Source organism: Rhinolophus ferrumequinum, chromosome 5 (assembly GCF_004115265.2).
Source record: "Rhinolophus ferrumequinum isolate MPI-CBG mRhiFer1 chromosome 5, mRhiFer1_v1.p, whole genome shotgun sequence".
NCBI lineage: Eukaryota > Metazoa > Chordata > Mammalia > Chiroptera > Rhinolophidae > Rhinolophus > Rhinolophus ferrumequinum.
The window spans coordinates 54134089-54157708 of NC_046288.1; the positions used below are offsets into that span (position 1 = coordinate 54134089).

At 34.4% G+C, this 23620-nt stretch overlaps 1 protein-coding gene across 1 annotated transcript in view; it reads right to left on the reverse strand.

Annotated features, from left to right (window-relative positions):
- Window positions 1–459: 459 nt before the first annotated feature.
- TACR3 (tachykinin receptor 3) overlaps window positions 460–23620 on the reverse strand; it is a 51019-nt gene continuing 27858 nt past the window's right edge. The window contains exons 4-5 of the mRNA XM_033106407.1: window positions 2436–2632; window positions 460–1008 (exon numbers count right to left, since the gene is read on the reverse strand). Coding sequence (XP_032962298.1) covers window positions 696–1008; window positions 2436–2632 — 510 coding nt within the window. The 3' untranslated portion in view covers window positions 460–695. The remainder of the gene's footprint in view (window positions 1009–2435; window positions 2633–23620) is intronic.

A 23620-nucleotide genomic window follows, 5' to 3' on the forward strand; every position in this document is an offset into this window, starting at 1 on the left:
TTGAAGCCGCTTTCTCAGAAAAAAATGTTAAAGAGGATGACAGACAGCCGCTTAGCAATCTGACTAGATTTCCTTTTCAGTTATATTTCAAGGAGAAAATTTTTAAATATTAAATTTTTAAATTAAAAAATTTAAATCATTCTACAAAATGAGTTCTCTTGAGAAAAATTTTTCATTGATTCCTACGCTTTGAGGTTATTTTTCCATCATTCTAGTGGGAAAATTAGTCATTTAGCTTTTTTATAATTCTGTTTTATAGCTGTAGATGAAGTTGTTTCATTTTATGTAAGTTTTGTTTTTCATGACTCATCATTTTGTATTTTAAAGCTTCTTTAATCTTTTGGAAAAATCATATGTCATTTTAGTGTCACAAGTGTTTACTGCAATTTTTAAATGAGAAAAATGAAACATATTAGAAGTATTTTTCAGATATATTTTTGTCTGTTACATATAATAATTTAGAGGTTTCAAAGAATAAATTTAAAACTCATGTTATTTTTGAGGGAGGCAAATATCCTAACAGTATCTGTGTTATATTTATATGCTGCCTTTTCTCAATTGGAGTATAGCTGCCTAAAAGTTGCCCTTCTGTTTCCGGAGAGTAGGAAGGCCAGGACTGGTACACTGTTAGGAGAATGGGTGCCCCGCTGGCACTGTGGTGGCCTCACACTACTCTTTCACCTCAGGAAGTGGATTTAGGAACACTCATCCACAGAGGTATAGGGTGAGCTTATGAAACTTGAAGTGGTGGAGGCAGATTTGGAATTCCTGCGGGAGCAGTCAGTGAAGCTTGGGTCTCTTGGAGTTGCTCTCTTCTTCCGACTGGATTTGGCATTCTCGGAGTCGCTGGGATCAAACACCACTGTCAAGGACTCCATTCTGGTCACAGTGTACAGGCTGCTTTGCCGGGTCGGGTGAAATCGGGTGGTCTTGAGCTCCAGCTCATCATAGCTAGACACTTGGATGAAAGGACACCAGCGAAATGCTCTCTTGAAACCAGCTCTAAATCTAAGGAGAAGCAGGATACAGGAAGAAAAAATCATGTTTCCACGGGAAATTTCTTTCAACTGCCACAGAAAATCCTACGTACAGCACGTAAGCCAGCACAGGTGTTTTAATTTGATTTTCTAGTCAAACTCTTAAAATTTATGTCATTGTATTGTTAGTCTTTTAAGTTCTTGTTTTCACTGAAGCTTAATTTTCCATCAATGAGAAGCAAGTCATCAAATAGTAAAAGCACAGCATCAGATAATCAGTATGCCAAAGAAACAGTGTACGTTTCTTCAGTAATTTTATACATTTGTGTAAGTGTAATTTAATTAGGCTTGCTGGTTAGGGCACTTAAAAATTACGTATTTCAAAACAGCTTCTTTCAGACATAATCACACACTTATAAATTAAAATCTTAATGTTAGAATTAATTGCTAATATTAAGGATTTTTATGTAATCATATATGAAAGTACATCTCGCTTTGTAAACCATTGAATGAAGTTGGTTAAAAACAGGTATACTGCTTGTGGGGTGGCTTGAACTGATACATGCCTTACGCAATTAATGAAAAAAGTAAGAATTAAATATTTAACAAACTTAAGGCACAATGTGGTGGAGGTCCAACTGGAAAGAGAGCTTAGGATTTAGCTGTGCAGTTACTTACATGAAGTTCCATTCCTACTTTACTTGAAATAGCTCAAAACACATTCGTTTGTTATGGGAATTAGCGACTTTATGAAATTTAACCCTACCCCTCTATATGCTGGTGTTTTTTATCCGGAAACCACATTTTACATATTTATTTTACAGTCTGAAATTTAACTGTAAATACGCCTACATTTTTTGAAAACTTCACTTTAAAAATAGCTTTTCCTTGACTACCTCAATTTCTTTACACCCCATTTCCATGGAGGCTGCATCTTCTGTTACTCACTGACCTCACTAGGTAGGAAGGTGGATTGTAATTCCCCTTGGCCTTTATCATTCTCACAGCAACATCTTTAATTTTGAAGTTAATTTTCAAACCATCCTTTTTCGTAGAGCACACTCTCATGTGCCATCATCTATGAATTTCTACGAAGTGTCTTTATTTCTTTGAGGACTTGGCACATTTTCAACTCACCTGCTTCAATCAGGAGGGCATTGCTTTTTCTTTGGCAGATAAAATTGGGAAGGGTTTGGAGGGAGAATTTGACTCACACAAAAACTGACCAGTGAGAAATTCTAGGAGCATTGTTTTGAGGATGTAATTGTTAATGTGAGATATTTCATAAAGTATGGGGGAGTCTCGAAAAATATCCAGCTTCGTGCCCCTCTCAGTGAATTTTTCAACTTTCCCTTTCTTTTGAATTTTAAATTTGCACAAAGAAACTGAAACAACATTATATGCTTCCAGGGAAGCCAGGAGTGAGAAGAAATTTACGTTTGGCAATTTTGTTTTTACCTCTTATTCAGACAGCAGTAGATGATGGGGTTGTACATGGTCGAGCTCATTGCCAGCCAGAAACTAGCCAGATAGACCTGCTGGATGTATTTCCACCGATTTAGTTGTTGATAGATTGCAGTGAGGATGAAGTAAATATGATAGGGCAGCCAGCAGATGGCAAATGTCACCACGACAATAATCATCATTTTTACAACCTAGAAGAAGAGAAGGAAAAGGTCATTTTTGGAAAATTTAAAAGTCATTAAATATATTAGTTGCAATAGCTGATTGCATATTATATTTCCCTGCCAATACAGTTAAACACATGGCACGCCTAAGGAATAGTCAGTGTATTTTTTAAAATAGTGAGGTAATAAAGTGACAGCAGCCTAATGTAAATCTCCAGGAAGCAGACTCGTGTCATCATTCCATCTTTAACTAACCCTACTGGATGGGTGGTACAAACTCAAACAGAAACAAATATGTTTTAATTGGCCTGAAGAATATAAGTGCTTACAAAAATCCAAAGAGCCTTGGGGAGACAAAGAAACAGGAGCCAGGATTTGGTTGTGCTCGCCTCACTGTTAAATAGCAGAGTCATATCTAGAGAAAATGTTGAGTCACTGGGGGCATATTAGGCTGTAAGGGCTGGGCTGATTCCTCAGTATTTATTATAGCTTGACTACAGCATAATACTATTCAGATTTCTTTACTCTAACACCATGCTAACTAGGCAACCTTCTGAATATTAACTTGCTGTCTCTTGTTATCTGATATTGGGAAAAGTTTCTCTGGATGATGATTGTGATATTCACATTAGTCTGAGGAAATAGTACTAACTTTAAATTCATAATTTAGACGATCAGTTTACACAGCTAGTTTATACGTCAGCTCTATGAATTTGGTAAGCAGGGCTCATTTCTTCTGTTTCCATAATTTTGAAACAAAATATCCTGGAAAGCCCTACCAAAGTAGAATGTCGACCTCTGCTTCTCCTGCACTAGGCCTTAAATTCCTAAAAGGCAGAAAGAATGTCTTAATTATCTTAATATTCCCAGCATCTAGCACAGTCCCTAAGATATAGCTGGAGATAAATAATTGGATATAGAATAAATGGATATGAATGACAGTGCACAGTTTGTGACAGGAGGTTAAATGAGAGGATGTTCTGTGTGTGTGTCTCTAAATGAAATAGGTTCCATTGTTTGTGTCTATGAGAAAGGTAGACTAAAAATTATTCAATTTTTATAGCAGCTTGGCTTTGTGTATGAAAGGAAATAACATTTTATGATTATCTCATTTAATATCTCTCATTATCAATCTGTCTACTAAATTTGTTCATACTTCTTTTGGGAGTTTAGAAGTAGTAAAATGTTTAGAAGAATGTACTGGAGTGCCAAAAAAATGTATACACATAACTTGTATTCATCTTTTGTTATTGGTATATATTGAGTATTACAATTTTAATACAGATTATTTTTTCCTTTCTTAAAATTGTATACTTTTTTTTGGCACCCTCTGTATTTTAAGTAAATACTTTTGAGCCTTACCATAGTCAGATCAGAACACAAATCAGAGTGTTGACATAGATGGCCTATGTGGCACCTTAGAACTATGAAAGTATGTTATTTATGTACAAGACTTGTCATTTGACTGCAAGATGGAGATTCAGATGAAAGTTGGCAAGGTTAAGAGTCATAAGAGACATGATTCTAGAAATAGACAAAGCATAAAATGGATCAATGTGGATGGAGACGCTTTCCCACGGGCTTAATTATTGTATCATCTGGGTGACTAGTCCTGAGCTGGTAGAAATTGGCCACCAGAGCTGAAAATCCGGGTCAATAGCTCACAGAATGTCATCATTGGCCACATCATGTAAAGTCTTTTGATTTTCTAAAGGACTCTTTAAGTTGCATTGTTTTCTAAAGAATTGCATTTAGATTTCTGCCTTTTTATCTCACCTATTTCTTATTCATATATTTGTGGAATACAACTAAGAGCCATTATTTTATTATAATTTATATTTATACAATGTTCCACATATTTACAACTTATTAATTAGTTTTAAATTGCATTTTAGGAAACTGAGGAAAAAAACCAAAAAATTTGACCACTATGATTCATGGAACAAAGAGTCTTTACACCTCAGACTCTTAAGTCTGCTTTTCTGCTTACAATTAATAACATTTATTGACTGTCTATGGGGTCTAGACAACAGTATAGAGAACAATAATGAATATAAGACCAATTCCTTGTCCTGAATAAGTTTACAATATGATAAAAAATGTAAATGTTTTACAAAAAATGCATAAAAATGTGAATATAAATGTGTAAATAAAATTGAAAATAATATTTATGACAACTTTAGTTAAACTAGTTGTTTATTATAAGCATGAATGACTCAATGCATGCTAACTGTAGGCCTAGCAGATATTAAACTAAATGAAACGCGTGCCATTGACTTTTGCCTTCTTGAACATGTGACCATCATTCCATTCCTTGAACACAGTAGAGTAAGCTCCTGCCACCATTATTCTCCCTGGCTCCTCCCTCTAGAACACTCTCCCCTAATTATTAACACCCTCATCTACTTCAAACTTTTGCAGAATTCTTACTTTTTCTATAAATCCTGTCCTGACCAACCTATTTAAAGTGCAACCTGTCCTCCCAGCACTCCCCAAACCTCTTAGGTTGCTCTTTAGTTTCGGTTTGTTGTTTATTCTTTACTTGGTGTCTCCTTATGCTTGAATATAAAAGAGCAAGGATTTTCTGCTTGTTTTGTTTACTGATGCATTTCAGGCATATAGACTGAACTCGAAATTTCTATAAATAAATAAATAAATAAATAAATAAATAAATAAATAAATACATAAATACATACATACATACATACATACATACATACATACATAGACAGATGAAATACAAAAAGAAACGAAAAGACATATGGTTGGTTAAGTAATGTCCATGAGTTTACCGTCATTAATTACTGGTCTCATTTGTCCTCCAAGTTTAACATGGGCACGTGGATTTTAAATGAGCCTGATACTTACTGCTATTTCCCTTTTCTAGACAAACAAATGCAATTAAAGAGAATGAGTGCACAAACAATATAGGTTATTTTGGGTGCATGAAAGCATAAGTATTGAATGTCATTCTGAAATTGCCCTTGTTAGGGGCAAGAAAAAAGTATCTATGACAATGTAAACACGGTGCAGGCTAGTATGTTAAATAAAGTATCAGCAAATGTGCATAAAAGCTTATTTGGATGTTTTTGTACATGAACTTGTTTTCCAACAATAGCTGAAGAGCTACAAAGGCTCTCAGAGTCTTTTCAAGTGACTTCTAACAATCAATGTGGAAGAGGTTCAGTATATGGGGAAATTAAATGAATGTGCAGGATTTCATTAAATTAAAATGCACCTGGAACAGAGGTATTAGATAACTTATTATTCACATATAAACAGCCTTAAGAACCTTATTGCAAAATATTTAGTAACTTATTTGAAGATTTTTAGAAAAAAATCTGAATGACCCGAAAGGATCTTTAACAATGAAACAATTGCTATACTATTTATTTATTTGTTTTTTTGTTTATTTCTACAAAATTAATTTTAACCATTACCTTAGGCTTCTGCTCACAAAATCTTGTAAGAGTAATTTCAGAGACCAAACTCTCAGGACCCCAGGTTTGATGTAAATGCAAAAGTGAGCTCTTGGAACAAAATTGCCTGGCTTTGAGAAATGCTGAAACCATGAAATTATAATCCTCTTATAAAATGTTAAGAAAAAGAGCAATTTGAAGCACAAACCTTGAGCAATGATAAATGTGCAAATTCTCTGTGGTTCCTGGCTGGACAGTGACACTAGCATAGACTGGCGATGAATGCTAAGCAGAAAAGTTAGTAGACTTCTTGAAGCAACTGAGATTTTTTAGGCAAGATAAGAAACTGGGATAGAGATTCAAATGTTTTACCACGTCTTAGCAAATTTTATTGTAACTTGAAATAAAGATTGATTGACATTGGGTATTTCACTAAGCTGAAAGACTTATCCAGCTTCTGAGGCAATGGGATTTATTTTCCATGGCAACGTAGGCTGTAGTGGCCACCCATTGTCCTTGAAACAGGGACTCACTGACAGGAGGCAGAAAGGAGGTGGGACAAGTGAGGTAGTTTTTACGGTAATGCTTGTTTTTAGTAGTTAAGAATCCACTTTAATCTTATCGGCAGGATTGAAATGTGTGTCATTTATTAGTGAGAAGAAGCTTTGGGCACATTTTCTACATGTATCAAAGGGAAAAAAAAATCTTTGATTTTTGTATCCTGTACAGGTTAGACTGGAATGCCTGCAGCTGTTCTTATCTATCATAGTAAATTAGTCAGAGTGGGTGACATTGAGGTTTAGGTCATAAAATAAAAAAAATATCAGTCTAGAAAATTAAATAAAATACTGCCAACCATAAAAAAAAAAATCTAGTAACATACTTTTCAGGGCAGAATTTATTTTTTTTAAATGTCTGAACTGGAAATGGTCAACTCTATGTGACAAGAAATTTCTTGTTTTGATTAGAAACTCCTCAGAGCCTGTGTTTGGAGGAAACATCCCGTGGACAACACCCTACCTCTTCTCTCTAAGTTTTGATGGCCCAAATGTTCTTAAATAGACCATTATGTTTGTTTAAGCCGAAATTTCAGGCCTGCTTAGTCTAACCACATATTAGCAAATCAAAACAATATTTTCAAGAGTAAGATATAAAAAAATTAATGAAGCATCAAAATCCAAGCACTACTTCATGGGTTTTTGCTGCTTCAGTTTAAAAGATATGCTTAAAAATTTTAGACCCAAGTGAGAAAGTAAGAGTTGAGTAGTAACACTTGTGACCATGGTGAGAAGGGCTGGAGCTGCTGTATAGGCACCTGGACTGAGGTCTGTATATTTATTACCTGATTCCCAGTGGGGGATACTTTTCATGGATCCCTTGGTGTATGGTGCTGGCAACAGAGTCAAAGCTGAAGGGCACTGTAGCCAAGTCATCAGGGGTATGGAGCTGTTTCTGGGTCTCCATCTGGGACCATTGATGGTCAGAGAGTCAGCCTCCAGGGGTTGGCCTGTCTGCTCATTCTTGGCCTGAACCATGGTTACACAATCTTTTACCTGGATCCCTCCGCTGCCACAAAGGCACTATTATCCATGGATGGATGCCAAATTGTTGTTGAGCAGAGAGATGTGGACCATCTTATCTCATTCAACCATGTTGCTGATGTCACGCACCAAAATTTGTAATTTGAAGTCCTAACTCCCATTCCTGAGCTTGTGACTGTATTTGGAGATACGATTTTCAGAGAGGTAATTAAGTTGAAATGAGGTCATTATGGTGGGCTCCAATCCAATATGACTGGTGTTCCTAAAAGAGGAGATGAGGATACAGATACCGGGGGAAGATCATGTAAAGACAGAGGTTTGCCGCCATCTGCAAACCTAAAGACACCAACACTGACAAAACCTTGGCCTCAGACTTCTAGCCTCAAGAATGGTGAGAACATGTCTGTTGTTTAAACCACCAGTCTGTGGTATTTTGTTATGGCAACCTGAGCAGACTAATACAATCTTTGAAATGCTGAGAACAGTATATTATATAACTTTATTCCTGCAAAGTAGGAGGCAAAATACTACTACAGGGTCCCAGTAAAAATGGAGATTTCTGGGGAGGTATCGATTTCCTGTAGAATTGTTCTCAGTGACGTAAATGTTAAACCAGGATCTCCATTTCCATCAGTTGAGCCTCTCTTAGGTTTTATTACGGTTTTCCTTACAAGCACTGCTTTCCATTATACTTCCTTTGCAGCAGAAATAATGAGAAGCACTCAGAAAGCTTTCTTGCTAATTGAAGTCATAGATTCTTCTTGGTTGTTATAAAACTCAAAAATCCAGCTGTCTCTGTCACTTGAGCTTAAAGAGTGGTCTCTTTGATTAAGGCAAAAGTCTTCTTTGTTATGACACTTATTCACCTCTGAAGGAGCAGAGCTGGCTTATCCGTTTTTAGAGGAAGAGAATTAAAATAGAAAATAGCCAGAAAAGAACGTCTATGGTTTACACAAACAATAGCTTTATTTACCAGTATTTCAGGTATTCAAGACCTATTTCAACAAGAAGAATTTTTTAAAAGTAACTATCATGTATTATGATTATTGGGACCAACTCATGTTTTGGGGGCATCTGTTATACTAGAATAAGAAGGAATATCAAAATATGGTTTTAAAAGATGTGGTTTACTTTGAAGGTATACATCTAGAAAATTAACACCAAAATGTAATAAAGTATATATTATTCACACACACCGTATAGACAAAATAGATAACAGAACCATTCAAATGGACTATAGGGAGGTAGTCTGGTAACGGGAATGGCGTCTGAAATGGTTTGCTCACTGTCCTCTGCTCTTAACGACGGAGATGGGCTGCGTTGTTACACTGTAGAATAACTGGGCAGCAATAGAAAGCCCATTCATGACTGTGCTTTTCAAATTTCTCTCTTATATATTCTGAATAGAACGGCAATGTTTTCAAATTCCTCATTCTGTGCTCTACTTAAGGACTTTCTCACCCTATCTTTCAAAACTTCCATTTCCTTATCTTTTCCTTCCTACCTTCCTGTGGCCAGTTTCTGTTGATACAGGCTCTGTGCTACAGCCGACAGTGCACAGCACAACCAAGTGCTGTACTGTATGCCCCAGCCAGGTAGTTCCAACACTCATTTTGAGAATCACCAAAAAACATTACACTGTCCTTTGAAAGAGGCAAGGTGAGTGGACACATTTGAGGCAACACCGATGGATGATTCGGTCGACTAGCATCCATTTTTGGTTTTAGTAAAAGGCTTACTGCTTTTTATACTCATTAAAAAAAACCTCACAAATATATATTAATTTACTTAATCTTCATGACAAAACTTTGACCACATAATCTCTCCATTTTATGGACGAGAGATGTAAAACCAAGGCGGTATTGTGATTTTTCAAAATCCCAAAGGCAAGTTCAGAGCTAGAATTACTGAGTCTCTAATTCTTCATTAGCCAGAGTTCATTTTGTATACGTTCTGCTTCTCAAGGTCCTTAGAACTAGCCCTTGCTTCTTTCCTCATTTAGCATGCTCAAGGGAGGCTTAAGAAGGGGTAGTCGAATCTTATTCCTCCAAGTGATAGCCCACTTCACCTTTATGTGACATGAGATATTTTCCTAAAGCAAGAAGGTGAAAGAGTGAGAAAATAATTTGGAATGGTGGAGTAAGCCTGGGAACTAGAGGTTGGTATCTGGCTTATTTTACACTATGTGAATATGGACAGATTTATCTGCACTCAAACTATAAGATAGGGACTCAGTACTTCAAATATTTTATGTGCTTATATGGTACCACTTACTTCCACATTCTCAATGTATATAGAGCACATATAAAGACAAATGGAAAAAGAAAGTATAAATCCTTGACAATCTCTTATGTTCATTATACCTAGAAGCTATAAAACAGGTCTGCATTAAGGACTATTTTAGTCCCAAATAAATAGTCACTGTTAGGGTTTAAGATCCTTTGACATTAACAGGAGAGAGAGTCAAGAGGATTTCTGCCTCAATTACCTTTTGGGGAAGAAAGTGTAAAAGAGGAAACAGCTGCACTCAACTGCCAGCCTATAGGCAACTTGGCATAGGGTCATCTCGTCTTTCTCTCTTCCAGGAGTTGCAAGGAGAGATCTGGTACCTTCAGAGTGTGTCTGAGGTGAAAAGTGCTAGGCTGTGATCATTTGTCAGACCAACAGATTTCATCTCTTGCTATTTGTAGATATAACCTGTCATTATAAAAACACAGTGTTATTAATATATTGTGGTCTGAAGTACTGAGCCCGACAGTGTCTTAAGATACTTTTGCTGTTGGCCTTTTATCTTGAAGGAGTACATATTTTATTTTTTCTTATTTTTTAATTTTTTAAAATTCTTTTTAGGAATACATATTTTAAAGGCTTAAATCTAGAATATTTAAGATTACTCTTTTCTATACTGAATCTAGTAGAAAATAAGATCAGCCATTGAAAATTAATATATTTCTCTACAATACGTGACAAACTAAGAAAGCATGGTTTAGAAATAATCTTGTTGTGATTTGTAATTACACTGATATAAATGTATGTGATTGGCACATACTTATCCCTCTTCCTGAAATGCCCTGATCCAATTTCTTTCCCTGTAAAATTCTCTATCCATCCTTTGGAAGGTCACCTCAAGTTCACCTTTCTGAGTAGCTTTCTTTATTTCTTCATGCAGGTAGTTTTAGATACGTCTTAATTAGACTTAGCATATCATTATATCTTATAACACAGGTATGTGTTATAATCAAGCATGTTCTGTTTCCTTCAGTCCAGATATGGGTACAGACATTACTCATTACGTGTCTCTAGAACTTAGCATAGTTCTTGACAATTTAATAAATACTGGTTTACTGAGGGTATCCGATTTTCCCATCCATTTTGCAAACACTTCAGATGGAAGAACCATCATTTATCGTTGTCTTACCAATGTTTTGGGATAAAGTTCAATGTGTCCAAGCAACTGAGTGCAAATGTCACTGGAACACAGAGTATGCATTGCAAAGTTGCACCAGTTAGATTGGCAGAGTAAGTGGTAGCACAATTCTGTAGGACGTTCTAGTTCATTTTCAGGGTTTGCAATTTCTTTTACTTATTTTCTTAAACATATTAAGAAACCACCATTATGAAATTATAAGCAGATTGCACGAGTTGATTCATATTTTAAAAATAACATTTTGGATACCGAATGGAGAATGAATTTAAGAAGAACAGTATAGATGTAGGAAAATCAGTCAGGCTTCTTTAGTGGCCTTTTGATCAGCGATTTTGTCTTGGAGAATTATGTCAATGGACATAGAGAGAAGCAGAGATATATTTAAGGAGGAGAATCATTATGATTTAGTGCTAGCTCAAATGAGGATGAGGGAAAGGGAGGTTTCAATAAGGACTCTTTTCAGAATTTGAATCCAAGTGAATGGAAGGACCATTTACTGATATTTGGATATACATTTATGGATATAAAGACCTAAACTCAGAGACCAGCTTTGTATATTATAACTTTAAATACCTGAGGAATGCCAAAGTAGGTAGCTGATTATATAAACTTAGAGCTCATAGTGGAATTATTGATTTGGAATATATATTTCAGAATCAGTGATCTATAGAAGCTATTTAATGTCATGGGATGAATGAAATCACTGAGAATGAAGAGTAAAGTCACCTAGAACAAGCCCGAGTAACTCAAACATTTTGAAATCAGATAGAGGCAAAGAGTTGGAAAGGCTATAAGGAAAAAACAATCAAAGATTTGGCAAGAAAATGTCTAAAATATGGTCAGGAAAGTCAAGAGAAGCGTTTTGTTGTTGTTGTTGTTTTTGTTTTTTTACCCTTCCTTTAAGAGGGAGGATTGCCAATCCTGTAGAATGCTGCTTAAAGTTTTATCAAGATAAGAAATTACAGTTTCCATTGGAGACAAGTGATGAACTGGACAGGAGCAGTTCCAGTGGAGTTGTGGAGGCAAATTACAAATTAAAAAGGTTAAAGGACGAAGTTTGTATAAACAACTCTTTTGCTTATTTTTGTTGGCTATGGTGCAGGGATATAGATTGCAACCTGGGGGTGTGGGGATGGGAGATTAAAAGATAATTTTTTAGAATTAGACATACTAGAAAAGGCATGAATGCCATTGGAATAGGCCTGTAGGTCATCAAACACAACGGAATGCTCAAGTTGTCTGAGAGAGAATGAGCAGATGGAATCCACAAACATTTGAGAAATGGGACATTTTCTCATTGTAATAGGAGGAAAGAAGGTAGATGGTATATACAGGTGGTTTTGTGGATTACAATGTAGGAGATATAGAGTAATTTCATCTGGTGGCACCTATTTTCTAATGACCAGTGCTTAGTACGCCTAGACATGTAGTTAGCATATAGTAAATGTTCAATGAATATTATGTATGAAGCAATGTCATAAGCTAAATTGATGAGAAATGGGTTGAATGATAAGAAAACAATATATATAATCTATCTATCTGTCATCTATCTATCTATCTATCTATCTATCTATCTACCTATCTATTGAGATATATACCTATCTATTCATACATGTATAACATGGTATTGGCTCACGCAATTAATGGAGGCTGAGATGTCCCATGATCTGCCATCTGTAGGCTGGAGACTCAGGAAAGCTGGTGGAGAAAATTCATGTCCTTACTCAAGCAGTCAGTTGGAGAACAAATTCAACCCTGTGCTTTTTTGTTCTATTTAAGTTCTCAACAGATTGGATGATGCCCACCTGCATTGGGGAGGGCCATCTGCTTTACTCAGTCCACCAGTTAAAATGCTAATATCTGGAAATGTTCTCACAGACACATCCAGAAATATGTTTAACCAGCTATCTGGGCATCCCATGGTCCAGTCAAGTGGACACATAAAATTAACCATTACAATAGCATACCCTTCATTATGCTATTGAGTTGGTTTTTGATATGCTACTAATAGAGAAAAATTGATGTATGTCTGTAATGAATAATGCCATGAATAATTTCAATGGTGGCTACAGAAACTATTTCCATACATAAATTTATTTTTGTAGAGTGTGATCCTGTGTCAGTGTAGATTTATTAATACCCTAAGGCAAATATAAGTCAAAATAAATCTTCTAGAAGCATGTGCTTTCTTCCCTTAATAGCTTCAATGGTAAAAAGAAAGAAATTGCTTTTTATTGTAAGGAATAACTCAGACAGGGTCAGTAATATTTAGGTACATTTAATTTTATGACTGTTTAAAAAAGATAATGATTGGTAAATAAATAACACCTCAAAAAGTAAAAGTACAGGGCAAAAGTAAGTTGCCTCCTAAGGCAGAGGGGAAACTAAAATTTGTTGAGGACCTGTTATATGTAAGGTCTGTGCTACATACATTGTATGCATTATGTCACTTTAATTAATGCAATTTGTACAATTTAATTTATGTATGATTTTTACAATTTAATTAATGCAATTTGTACAAAATAGTGAAATTTGGAGGTGCCCAGATAAATCTGTTTCAATTACCGTTAGACATCTAGTAGGTACTACAGTTGGAGTTCACTGTACAGAGTCTTTCCTAGTAGAAATCTGTGGTCTGGCAATGAAATGTTCCAGGAGATACCTCGTGAAATATTATGGCTAGAAGGTAGACTGGTGTTGTGATGATGGAGACCTGGTTTGTACTCTCAGACAAATGAATGAAACAGTATCTTTTAGATCTCCATGAAAACTTGTTTTGAAATAAAACACTCTATTTTGTTCAAGCTGGATTAACTGTGACATATAAGCTTTTGGCCACCAATATCAAGTTTTTAATTTTCCATGAAGCACTGTACATGTAGGAAATTACCTCCTACTTGATCTGCTCTTTAATCAGCATAGGTTGCATATGAAGAATCTGTTGTTTTTTCTAATTAATATTGGAGATCTTATTTCTTTTGGTATGAAACTATTCTGTTCATTGTTTTCAATTCTCTTAGGATACTCTTTTAAACCTTTACAGATGTAATACGAGTATGTGAAGCATGTCTGTGTTCCTTTAAGGTGTCAGTGACAATTGTTCTCATCTAGGCTTAGATGGCTGTGGCAAAAGATTTAGAAATTTCTATTTCAGGGATTTGTAAAATACTGCCAGATCATGTTAGAGAATGATGAAATAATGAGGTAGATGTTATATGAGGATAATACCTGAGAATCAAAAGGTAAGAAGTATTCACAATGTATTATTTCACCAGTTCTAAATATTGAAAAACAGGATTAAAGTCAGTTTTGGGAGGAATAGAAATAATTTGAAAAATCCATAAATTTGGAAATACACAGAGTAAGGCATATAGAAGTACAGACACTCACAGTCCTTTTGTGATCGACTACCTAAGCAAAGTAGTAGAGGAAAATATCTCTGAAATCTTTTCAGAAACGAAACAAAAATGAAAAGATTTTCTAAATCTGAAAAGATTTTCTAAGTCTGAAAAGATTTAGAGCCAGTAATTAGAATCACATACATAAAAGGTTTTCTTTTACATACATAAAAGATTTTCTAAATCTGAAAAGATTTTCTAAATCTGAAAAGATTTAGAGCCAGTAATTAGAATCACATACATAAAAGGTTTGTGCAACACGATGTGAAAGAAAACAACATTATTTTTCTATTTGTAAGCTCTACTGACTTGAAGGAGAGTGAAACTGGGTAGATGGAGGATATTTTCTTCAATGAGAAGGGTAATCGAAGTAGGTGGGGATTTATTAGGTTGGTGCAAAAGTAATTGTGGTTTTTGCAATTCTTTTTAACCTTTTAAACTGCAATTACTTTTGCACTAACCTCATACAAGTTTAAAATTATTTGAATTATAAGAACAGTGCTACAGTTTGAATTGTAGGAAGAGTGCTAAATTTATCTTGAAAAATTGTGGGTATGTGGTCTTTCTGGAGCGGAGAAGCCGACCAAGAACAGGTTGCAAGAAGGCAGCTTGGCATCCAAACCAGATTCTTCCACTTACTTGACACATAATTTTAAAATCAAGTTAAACTCTCTAAGTCTTGGTTACATCATTAGTTAAATAAGTACAATAATACCGTAGAGTGTTAATGAGGTTACTAAATGAGATAACATGTGACTAACAATGCTTAGGCGTATGGCCTTATTATAATTAAAAATAATTAAATAATGAAACATGGAGCATCTGGAGGAAAATATCTTCGTATTTTATCATCCTAATGACCCCTTGTTTCTAAGTGAACAAAGTAACAGAGGTCCATGGTAGCTTATTTACTATGAATTTAAATGAGATGATTTCTATCTTAAGTTGAGTTGCTTAAAAAATAGCCAGGTATTTTTTTAAGCTCCTTGTCCTAGGGTTAATTGTTTTGCTCTATTTTTTTGGGGCACAGATCCCTAAGTTGGCTCTTTTTGAACAAATGGGGTCTTTCAAAATAGAAACTGGAGAAAGTATGTAAATATGAGTCAGCATCAATCAATCACGGTGCTGAATGAACAGCTACAAATGCATCTCCTGTTGACAAACGGTCAGAAGCTAAAAGATTACCCATAATTATTAACACAGGCCATATAAATAGGATGCAAAATGAAATAGGAATAGAAGACAGGTTGTATGCACTCTCTTTTGAGCACACAAAAATAGCTGCATGAATTGTCAGTTAGGAACTCATCTTTTTCAAAGGATATTTTATTATTTTTATTAACCTGTTATTCACTGGCAACCTCCAGTAGAGAGGAACAATGCTATCAATGATTTTTCTGCATTGCTTGGAAATCTTCTTATGAAATTAGAAATAATTAAAAGCAGAAGTAATGAAATAAACATAAATAGAAACTGGCAGTTCTGGCAAAAGAATTTTTCTCTGCCCCTCTGATTTGGGTTCCAGGAGGTTGGCAGTGTGAAGAGTGGGAAGAAAGAACATTGAGAAGTGAGCAGAGGAATTTGTGTTAATGATACCCAGTAAGTAGTGTGCCTACATTCACTGTTACATCATTCAGAGGGTGTGATAGAATTTTCTTAAGTAAACTTCTAATCAGAGTACAGAATAGGTTCATATAAACCTGTGGTCATAGCTAACAGAAGTGTGAAATGTTTCCTGCAGTACTAACATTAGTTGTCATCTTCATCAGCATAAGTAAGTGTTCCTTTTGCTGGAACATACCTCCAGCTACATCCAGACCATTTCCACCTTGATGTATTCTCCTAAAATGAACTCATCTTCTTCATCAAAATTGCTTTACTTTCTCACAGACTCTCTATTTCCTGTCAGTAGTGTTATATTTTTTCAGCAATTGCATCATTAAGTAGAAGTTTTCATTTCCTCTCCCTCAGTGTTCTTATCTATCAATTGTCATACTCTGATAATTATTTTAAGTTTTTCATATTGACTCCTTTACCTTCTCTAGCTTCAACTTGCTTTCTAATGTATCTCTAAAGTAAGATAATAACTTTCTTATTTATCTCAGACCATTATTGCGAGTTTAAAATAAAATAATATATAGACTGTGTGCTATAAAATGTTATAGAAGTGCGAAGCTTTTCACCATAGATTCTGAGCTACTTTCAAACTCCATTATGGCTCCATTTCCTCACCATCTAGTGTATTGCTGCTGTGAGGTATAAATGTATTATGTACATTTTATATGCATATCTATTATCTATATATATACATATTTATATAGGAAATGGACACAGAACTACTTATATAAACAACGTAACATTGCATTATACGTAGATACTCTAAATATTAATGTTTCCTGTGATTTTCTTTCCTGTTTTCTGTTCCATGAGTAGTCCTATGAAACACTTGCCTAAACATATGTCAAAACACATATTTTTTCTTTCCCCTGTTGGGGTCCAGGGTAGACCACCCCAAATATGCCACTTTGGCATATTGATTATTTTAAACCATAGTTGCTTGAATAGCAGCTTGTACAAAGACACCTTAATCCTCCTTTGTCTCCCTGAATACAGAAAATAAGTGTCACCTCTGAAAGGTACCCTTCCTGCACCTAAAGACTAAGAGAGACAACCTTATCACCAGAGTTAGAGAATTCAGGGCCAAGAAGCCTGTATAAACAAACCTTGTTACTTTTTTACTAATTTACTAAGTCCAAACTTTGCTTAGATTCCTCATTAATGATCACCCAAACCTAAATTTCTTTGTCCTGTAAACTCATGGTTTCTTTGTGTAAAAAGATATAAAATCTGCCTGCTATTTGCTCACTCTCTGAGTATCAATTTTATCATCACCTATACTCATTTGATTAACTGGTTTTTCTCCTGTTAATCCGTCCTATTGATTTTATTATTAGTTCAGCCCTAAGAATGCAAGAGGCTTAAAGGGGAAATGTTGCCCTCCCAACACCCCTAACTAGATAGGACTAGGGGTAGGAGAAAAAGGAGGTGCAAGGGTGTCTGAGACTAGGGAGCAGGAAGGATAAGAACTGAAGTCTTACAAGTTACAGGAAGAATAAATTTTATTGTTGAGTGGAAGGGGCTCCATGCTGAACTGACCTTAAATTTGGGTTTTTCCATTTCTACACCTGCACAATCCATCACTTGTAGGCAACAATATAATATGGACAACTGGTTACTTGTTATGGGGTTAAAGGTCTGAGGGAAAACTTTGGCTCTAACAAAAATCAGCTATACAGAACCCATTAGAAAATATCCTATGAGCTTGACCCACTAATACTCCTGACCTGAAATATATCCCATTTTATAGGATTTTATAAGGCTGAAATAAAACCACTTGTGCACAATGCCTGGTATACATTAGATGTTGAATAAATATTTGATGAATCTTTATCATGGAAATTTACAGTTGGAAGACAACTTAGAGGTAATCTAGTTCAATCTTCTAATTTTACAAATAAGATTGAGCCCAGAGAAAAATGATGATTCAAACAAGATAATGCTGTCTCTGTTTCTCTGTCAGGCACATGAAAAATGTTGTGCTCATTTGGCTTTACAAATCTAGATTTTTCTCTAAATACAACAAACAATTATATTTATATCTGTGTACTGCTATTTAGCAATGGCAATATAATTATTGTGGAATTGTTTTAGTTGTGGTAAAAATTAGTATCAGTATACTTTAGGGTGTTATATTAACTATGGAAAATTGTTGAGGGGATTTCTGTATTGTTTTCATTCAGTATGTATTAAAAGGAGCTTTAGAATGTTAAAAAAACTCATTTGAACTAAAACAAAACAAAGCTATATATTAAGCTGATTTCCTTTTTCTGTAAAATTTTTTTAATAATTAAAAACAGATTATATATCAGTGCACATTTTTACATATCTAAAATAGATCTCTCCACACTTTGGGAATCACATGCAGGCCCAGTTTACTGATAAATAATTTTTTGAAAATTAATTTTTAAGTTGATTGCTGGTACTAAAAATGCATTTTAAGTTGACCACTGGTATTGGAAAATAATTTTTCCTTAAAAATAAAAATGTTGTCTGTTGGGTGGCTGGATAGCTCAGTTGGTTAGAGCACGGTGCTCTTAATAAGGTTGCCAGTTTGATCCCCACATGGGCCACTGTGAGCTGCGCCCTCCACAACTAGATTGAAACAACTACTTGACTTGGAGCTGATGGGTCTTGGATAAACACCCTTAAATAAATAAAAGTTAAAAAAAATAATAATATTCTTTAAAAAAATGTTGTCTATTTTGGTTAATTTAATATACAAAAGCCTTTAAACTCAGAATAGATTAAAAAAATAATACAATAATATAATTCAATTGTACTACTGATAATTAAACAATTGAAAAAATAAGTAAGAAATTACTTTATCTTATTTACTTCTTGACCCCCATCCTTGAGCAAAGTATAGAAATGACCAGTACATTATAGAGATTAAGAACACGTTCTCTAGAGTCAGACTTTCTGGGTTCAAATCCTAACACTATCATTCAATAGACTAGGCAGTTACTTAACCCATTTAGTGACTCTTCATCTGTAAAATGACAATAACAATAGTGTCTTCCTCATGTGCTTGTCAGAATTCAACTGGCTAATCTATTTAAAGAACCCAGATCAGGTATCTAGCATATTAACAAGCACAATAAATGCCAGTTGCTTTTATAGAGCTATCACGAGCATTATTCTTATTATTACCGATAATAGTTAGGTTTATTTTTGTCTCACAAAGAAACAAAAGTAAGTGCAGACTGGAATTTATTCTTACGAGCATTAGGTACCACAAACTTCAACACATACATTATCTTGATTAACCCTCATCAAACATTTTCAAGAAAAGAAATTGTATTTCAATATTTAGCTCCATGTAGCTAATGGCTACCACATTGGACATTTGGGTATGGACCATGTACATTATTGCAGAAATTTCTATTGGACAGCACTATTCTAGAGTAAGTCAGGGTATACAATGGAATAATGGGCAGGAAAATTTAATGGGTAAGAGATTGGCTAAGGGTAGCTGCTAGTTCTCTGCAGTGCAATGTAATGGAAAGAATGGTTGTCTTGCATTCCATGGGACTAAATGCACAATTACCAGCTGTATGAGTTTGGGCAACTTGCACCTTCCCAGAGCTTCACTTTCCTAATTTGTTAAATGGAAAAAGAAAAAAAAAAACACATTTCCCCCAGGCTTACTTCCTGGTGATATTGTGAAGATCAGCACAGACAATATATGAAAAAGCACCTGCATAATACAAATACTCAGACATAAAATATCATTCTAAAACCTGGTGCATTGAACTAGTTTTCTAACGGAAAAGAACCCTAAGATCTTTTGTCCAGGATTCACATCCAAGTTCTGCCACTTATTAATTTTTTAAGTTTGGGACTCAGTTTCTTTTTTCTGTAAAATAAGAAAAATTCACATAGATATTGTGAGAATTAAGTAATATATATATGTGGAAGTTACTTGCAAACTATGACTCACTATAAAATGTAGGTCAATATTATGTTTAAAAGGATAAATGGCCGGTTTTATAACTCTTTACTTTTTACCACATGATGCTTTCTGATCTTCACAATACTGGTATATATATTCACAATAAATTGCCTGAAGTAATAGGTACCATTTACTGAGATCAGTTCTATGTGCTATGCACTTTTGAAGTACTTAACATGTATTGCTTCATTTAATCTCTATACCAGCACATAAGTATGCATTATTTTTTTTCTTTTTATTTTATAGGGATTGTAACCTCTCTGAGGCTCAGATGGCTGTGTAAGATAACAAGTAAGAATATCTAAGAAAATTCTGGCAAAATTAAGAGTAAATAAGGGTGGACAATTGCCCTGACAGATATTAAAATACATTATAAACTTCATTAATTTAATCAGTGTGGTGATAATGCGTGAACAGCCAGACAGATTTTATACACAGAATAGAAAGTATTGACTGAGTCTCAAAAACATTTGAGAATTTAGAATGTGACAATTGTGAGATTTTAAGTTAGTGTTGGAAAAGATAGGTTACTCAGTAAATGGTGATAGGTAAAACAAGAAGCACATAGAAAATAAAACTTGAGTCTCTTCCCACAACTTAAATAAATGAACTTCAGATAGATCTAAGATTTAATAACACACACACATATTATAAAACCACTAGAGGAGTTTGATGCAATCTCACATACCCATTTAGTAATTTTATACAATCTACAATAATTGATACTATTCTTGTGTGTGTGTGTTTCCTGAAATACTGAGAATTGTAGTACTCGTTATAGATTTCATATGCTATGCTTCATTTTCCTGTCAGAAATCCATGATGCTGGAACCTGGTTCCAATATTTCCTGCACGTGTGATTGTGGAATGAGAAATATTAAAGGGTAATCCATACAGAAACCATTTCAGGTGATTGTCAAGCACTGAAGTCACTCAAGAACTGCAGATATTTTCTTCTAAAGTGCTATCTTTTCTTATATTTTAAGAAAAGGAATAAACACTTCCATTTTTCTAATACTACTGGAAAGACATTAGGAAACATATAGAAACATTTCTAGCTGTTTCAAAATGTTTCCCACCCACTGTCACACACACACACACACACACACACACACACACACACACACACACACACAGAGAGAGCAGGGAGAAGACTTAAAGAGTTTAAAGCAAGTGGGATTTGCAGTCAATGAAAAGTTCAGATGTAGGAGGTACTCCTGAGTGCAAGTTTATTCCAGGGAGTGGGGTAGAAGTTAGTGAGAGGGAACAAAGATCTGTTAGTTTTCTTTAAGCTTCAGTGTTTTAATTAGAAGTGTTACTCATATTTATCATAAATCTCAGGTGTTTTTGACTTTGTTTTGATTTAGTTCTTTTCCTTTAAGACAATGAAGCTTTTAAAGACCCAACTGGATAAGTTTTCATTATATTCTGATGGGTTAAAATTCCGGGGATCCCAAAAAAATGTTGGTCAACGTTGCTCAAGCAGTAGTTTGCTATAATTAGAAGTGTCTGGATGCTGATGGTAACCACTGTGAGCACCTCTTGTAATTGCAGAAGTCAAACATGATGAATTCATCTTTTGTTATTGGTATATATTGAGTATTACAATTTTAATACAGTTTTCCTTTCTTAAAATGTGTATACATTTTTTGTACCCTCTGTATTTATGTAATTTCAGAAATATAAAAAACAGATATGTTCTAATGGTGTTCATTGATTCATCTGCCAAAATACACACTTTTCTCAAAATACCTGAATGAAAAATAGTTGGTAAATAATCATGAACTTTTATATAAAATTGTTTATAATATCTTTCTTTATCGAGGAAATAGATTGTGATACATGACAGAAAGTTAGGAAGATATTTTATAGTTCTTTCATTTCACTAAAAAACTTACTACTAAAATGTTGGTTTTATACCTGGATGATAATATACATTTTTAAAAGAAAGTAAATACATGAGATATATGTATGTTAAAATATGAAGATAATTTTAAAAGGATATATGATTTCATGATTAATAATATAAATAATAAGATGACAAATTATTGAGGAAAGATGCATGGAAATAAGTGGAAATGTGTCATGGAGACATGGAAATGAGGGAGAGACACAGAGGTGGGTAAATCACACTGCAGTATATACAAGCTTTTACATCTACATAATGTATTAATATTAAACAACTAAGTCATATGGATAATATCAAGGTTTTGTTAAATGCAACAGAGTAAGTGAAGTACATAGAGATAAAGAAATTGGTTCTGGGGAAAGTGTCAGACAGAAAAATTCTACTTCATTCACAAAGCCAGCATTTCAGCAGATTCCCAATTACTCTGAACACTTACCACTGCTGATATGGGACAATGAGCTCTCACAGAGAAAAATGTGTACGTATCGTGTTCCTTTATTAGCTACAGCTGAGTGGCTAACAAAGACAACTGTTAAGCAAAAATTCAGATTAAAGCTTAAAATATCGTGTAAATTAAAACACAGAGAAGGAAGGAAATGTGCTATCAAATTCTTGATTCACCTCTTTTAATGAATATTTTCCAAGAGTATGAGGTTAATAGGCTAAATCTGAAAAATTGAAAATAACTTTTTTCTCTCCTTGTGGTTGAGTTATAGTTATTTTGGTTAAATATTGTCACAGGAATTTGCCTTTTATATTTCTTGCTAAACTAATGCATAAAAAAACCCCAGCAACTTTAGGCCACTTGGAAATTAATTTTACCATTAATGTAATTTTTCTTAACTATAAATATTGATAAAATCTACAGCTTTCTTAAATACAAATTCTTGATTAATTAAAAAGAATAAAATGAGAGTCAGATATAGATGTCTGTACATAAGTTCAGCATTCAATTTTAGGTTCTCTATATTGACAAAGGTAAAAAAAAATGGCAGGAGAAAGAGGAAATAAGTTGAATTAAGTGTCAGCTATATAAAAGACATGGTGCTAGGAATTGGAACTACAGAATTTTAATTCCAAAGGTCCTTCTTTAAACCTCCACAATTTCCAGTAAACGGGACCTAAGAAAGTTAAAGAGATATGTCTAAAATCACACCTAGAGAGGGCAAGAACTAGAAAACAGATTACTGATATCCAAGACCCCATTCTTTCTAGTCAGCCATTTGATTAAGACCCTATGGCACATACAGCCTATCATGCATGTGACACTGTTTTCATTCTCTATCTACCCCAAATTTACTTTTCTTATAGATGGGTTTAATAATTAGAATCATTTAAAATATTACCTATGTTTTATGTCCAACTCCTACATATCTATTAATTAATATAATTTATTTTCTTTGGTGTTTCTGCTTTCTAATTCAGTCATCTAATATTCTGTCTGTATCTATGGACTTACTTAGCTTGGTCACTTTGAACAAGCTCATACTGACATAAAAGTTTGTGGCATATCCCCTGAACCCTCCATCTGGATCATCACTCTCTTTGTCAGTACACGTAGAGTGTGCGTGTTCAATCAACATTAATACAATTTACAACTATTCCAGTTTTCTTTACCTGATTTATAAGGATATCACAAAACTGCAAATGTTTTTCCTGATGTCAGACCAACTTTGTCTATGGTATTTCCACAATACAAACTTTTAATAAATAACCTTTGATGAATGAATTGATATAATTATTCTCATT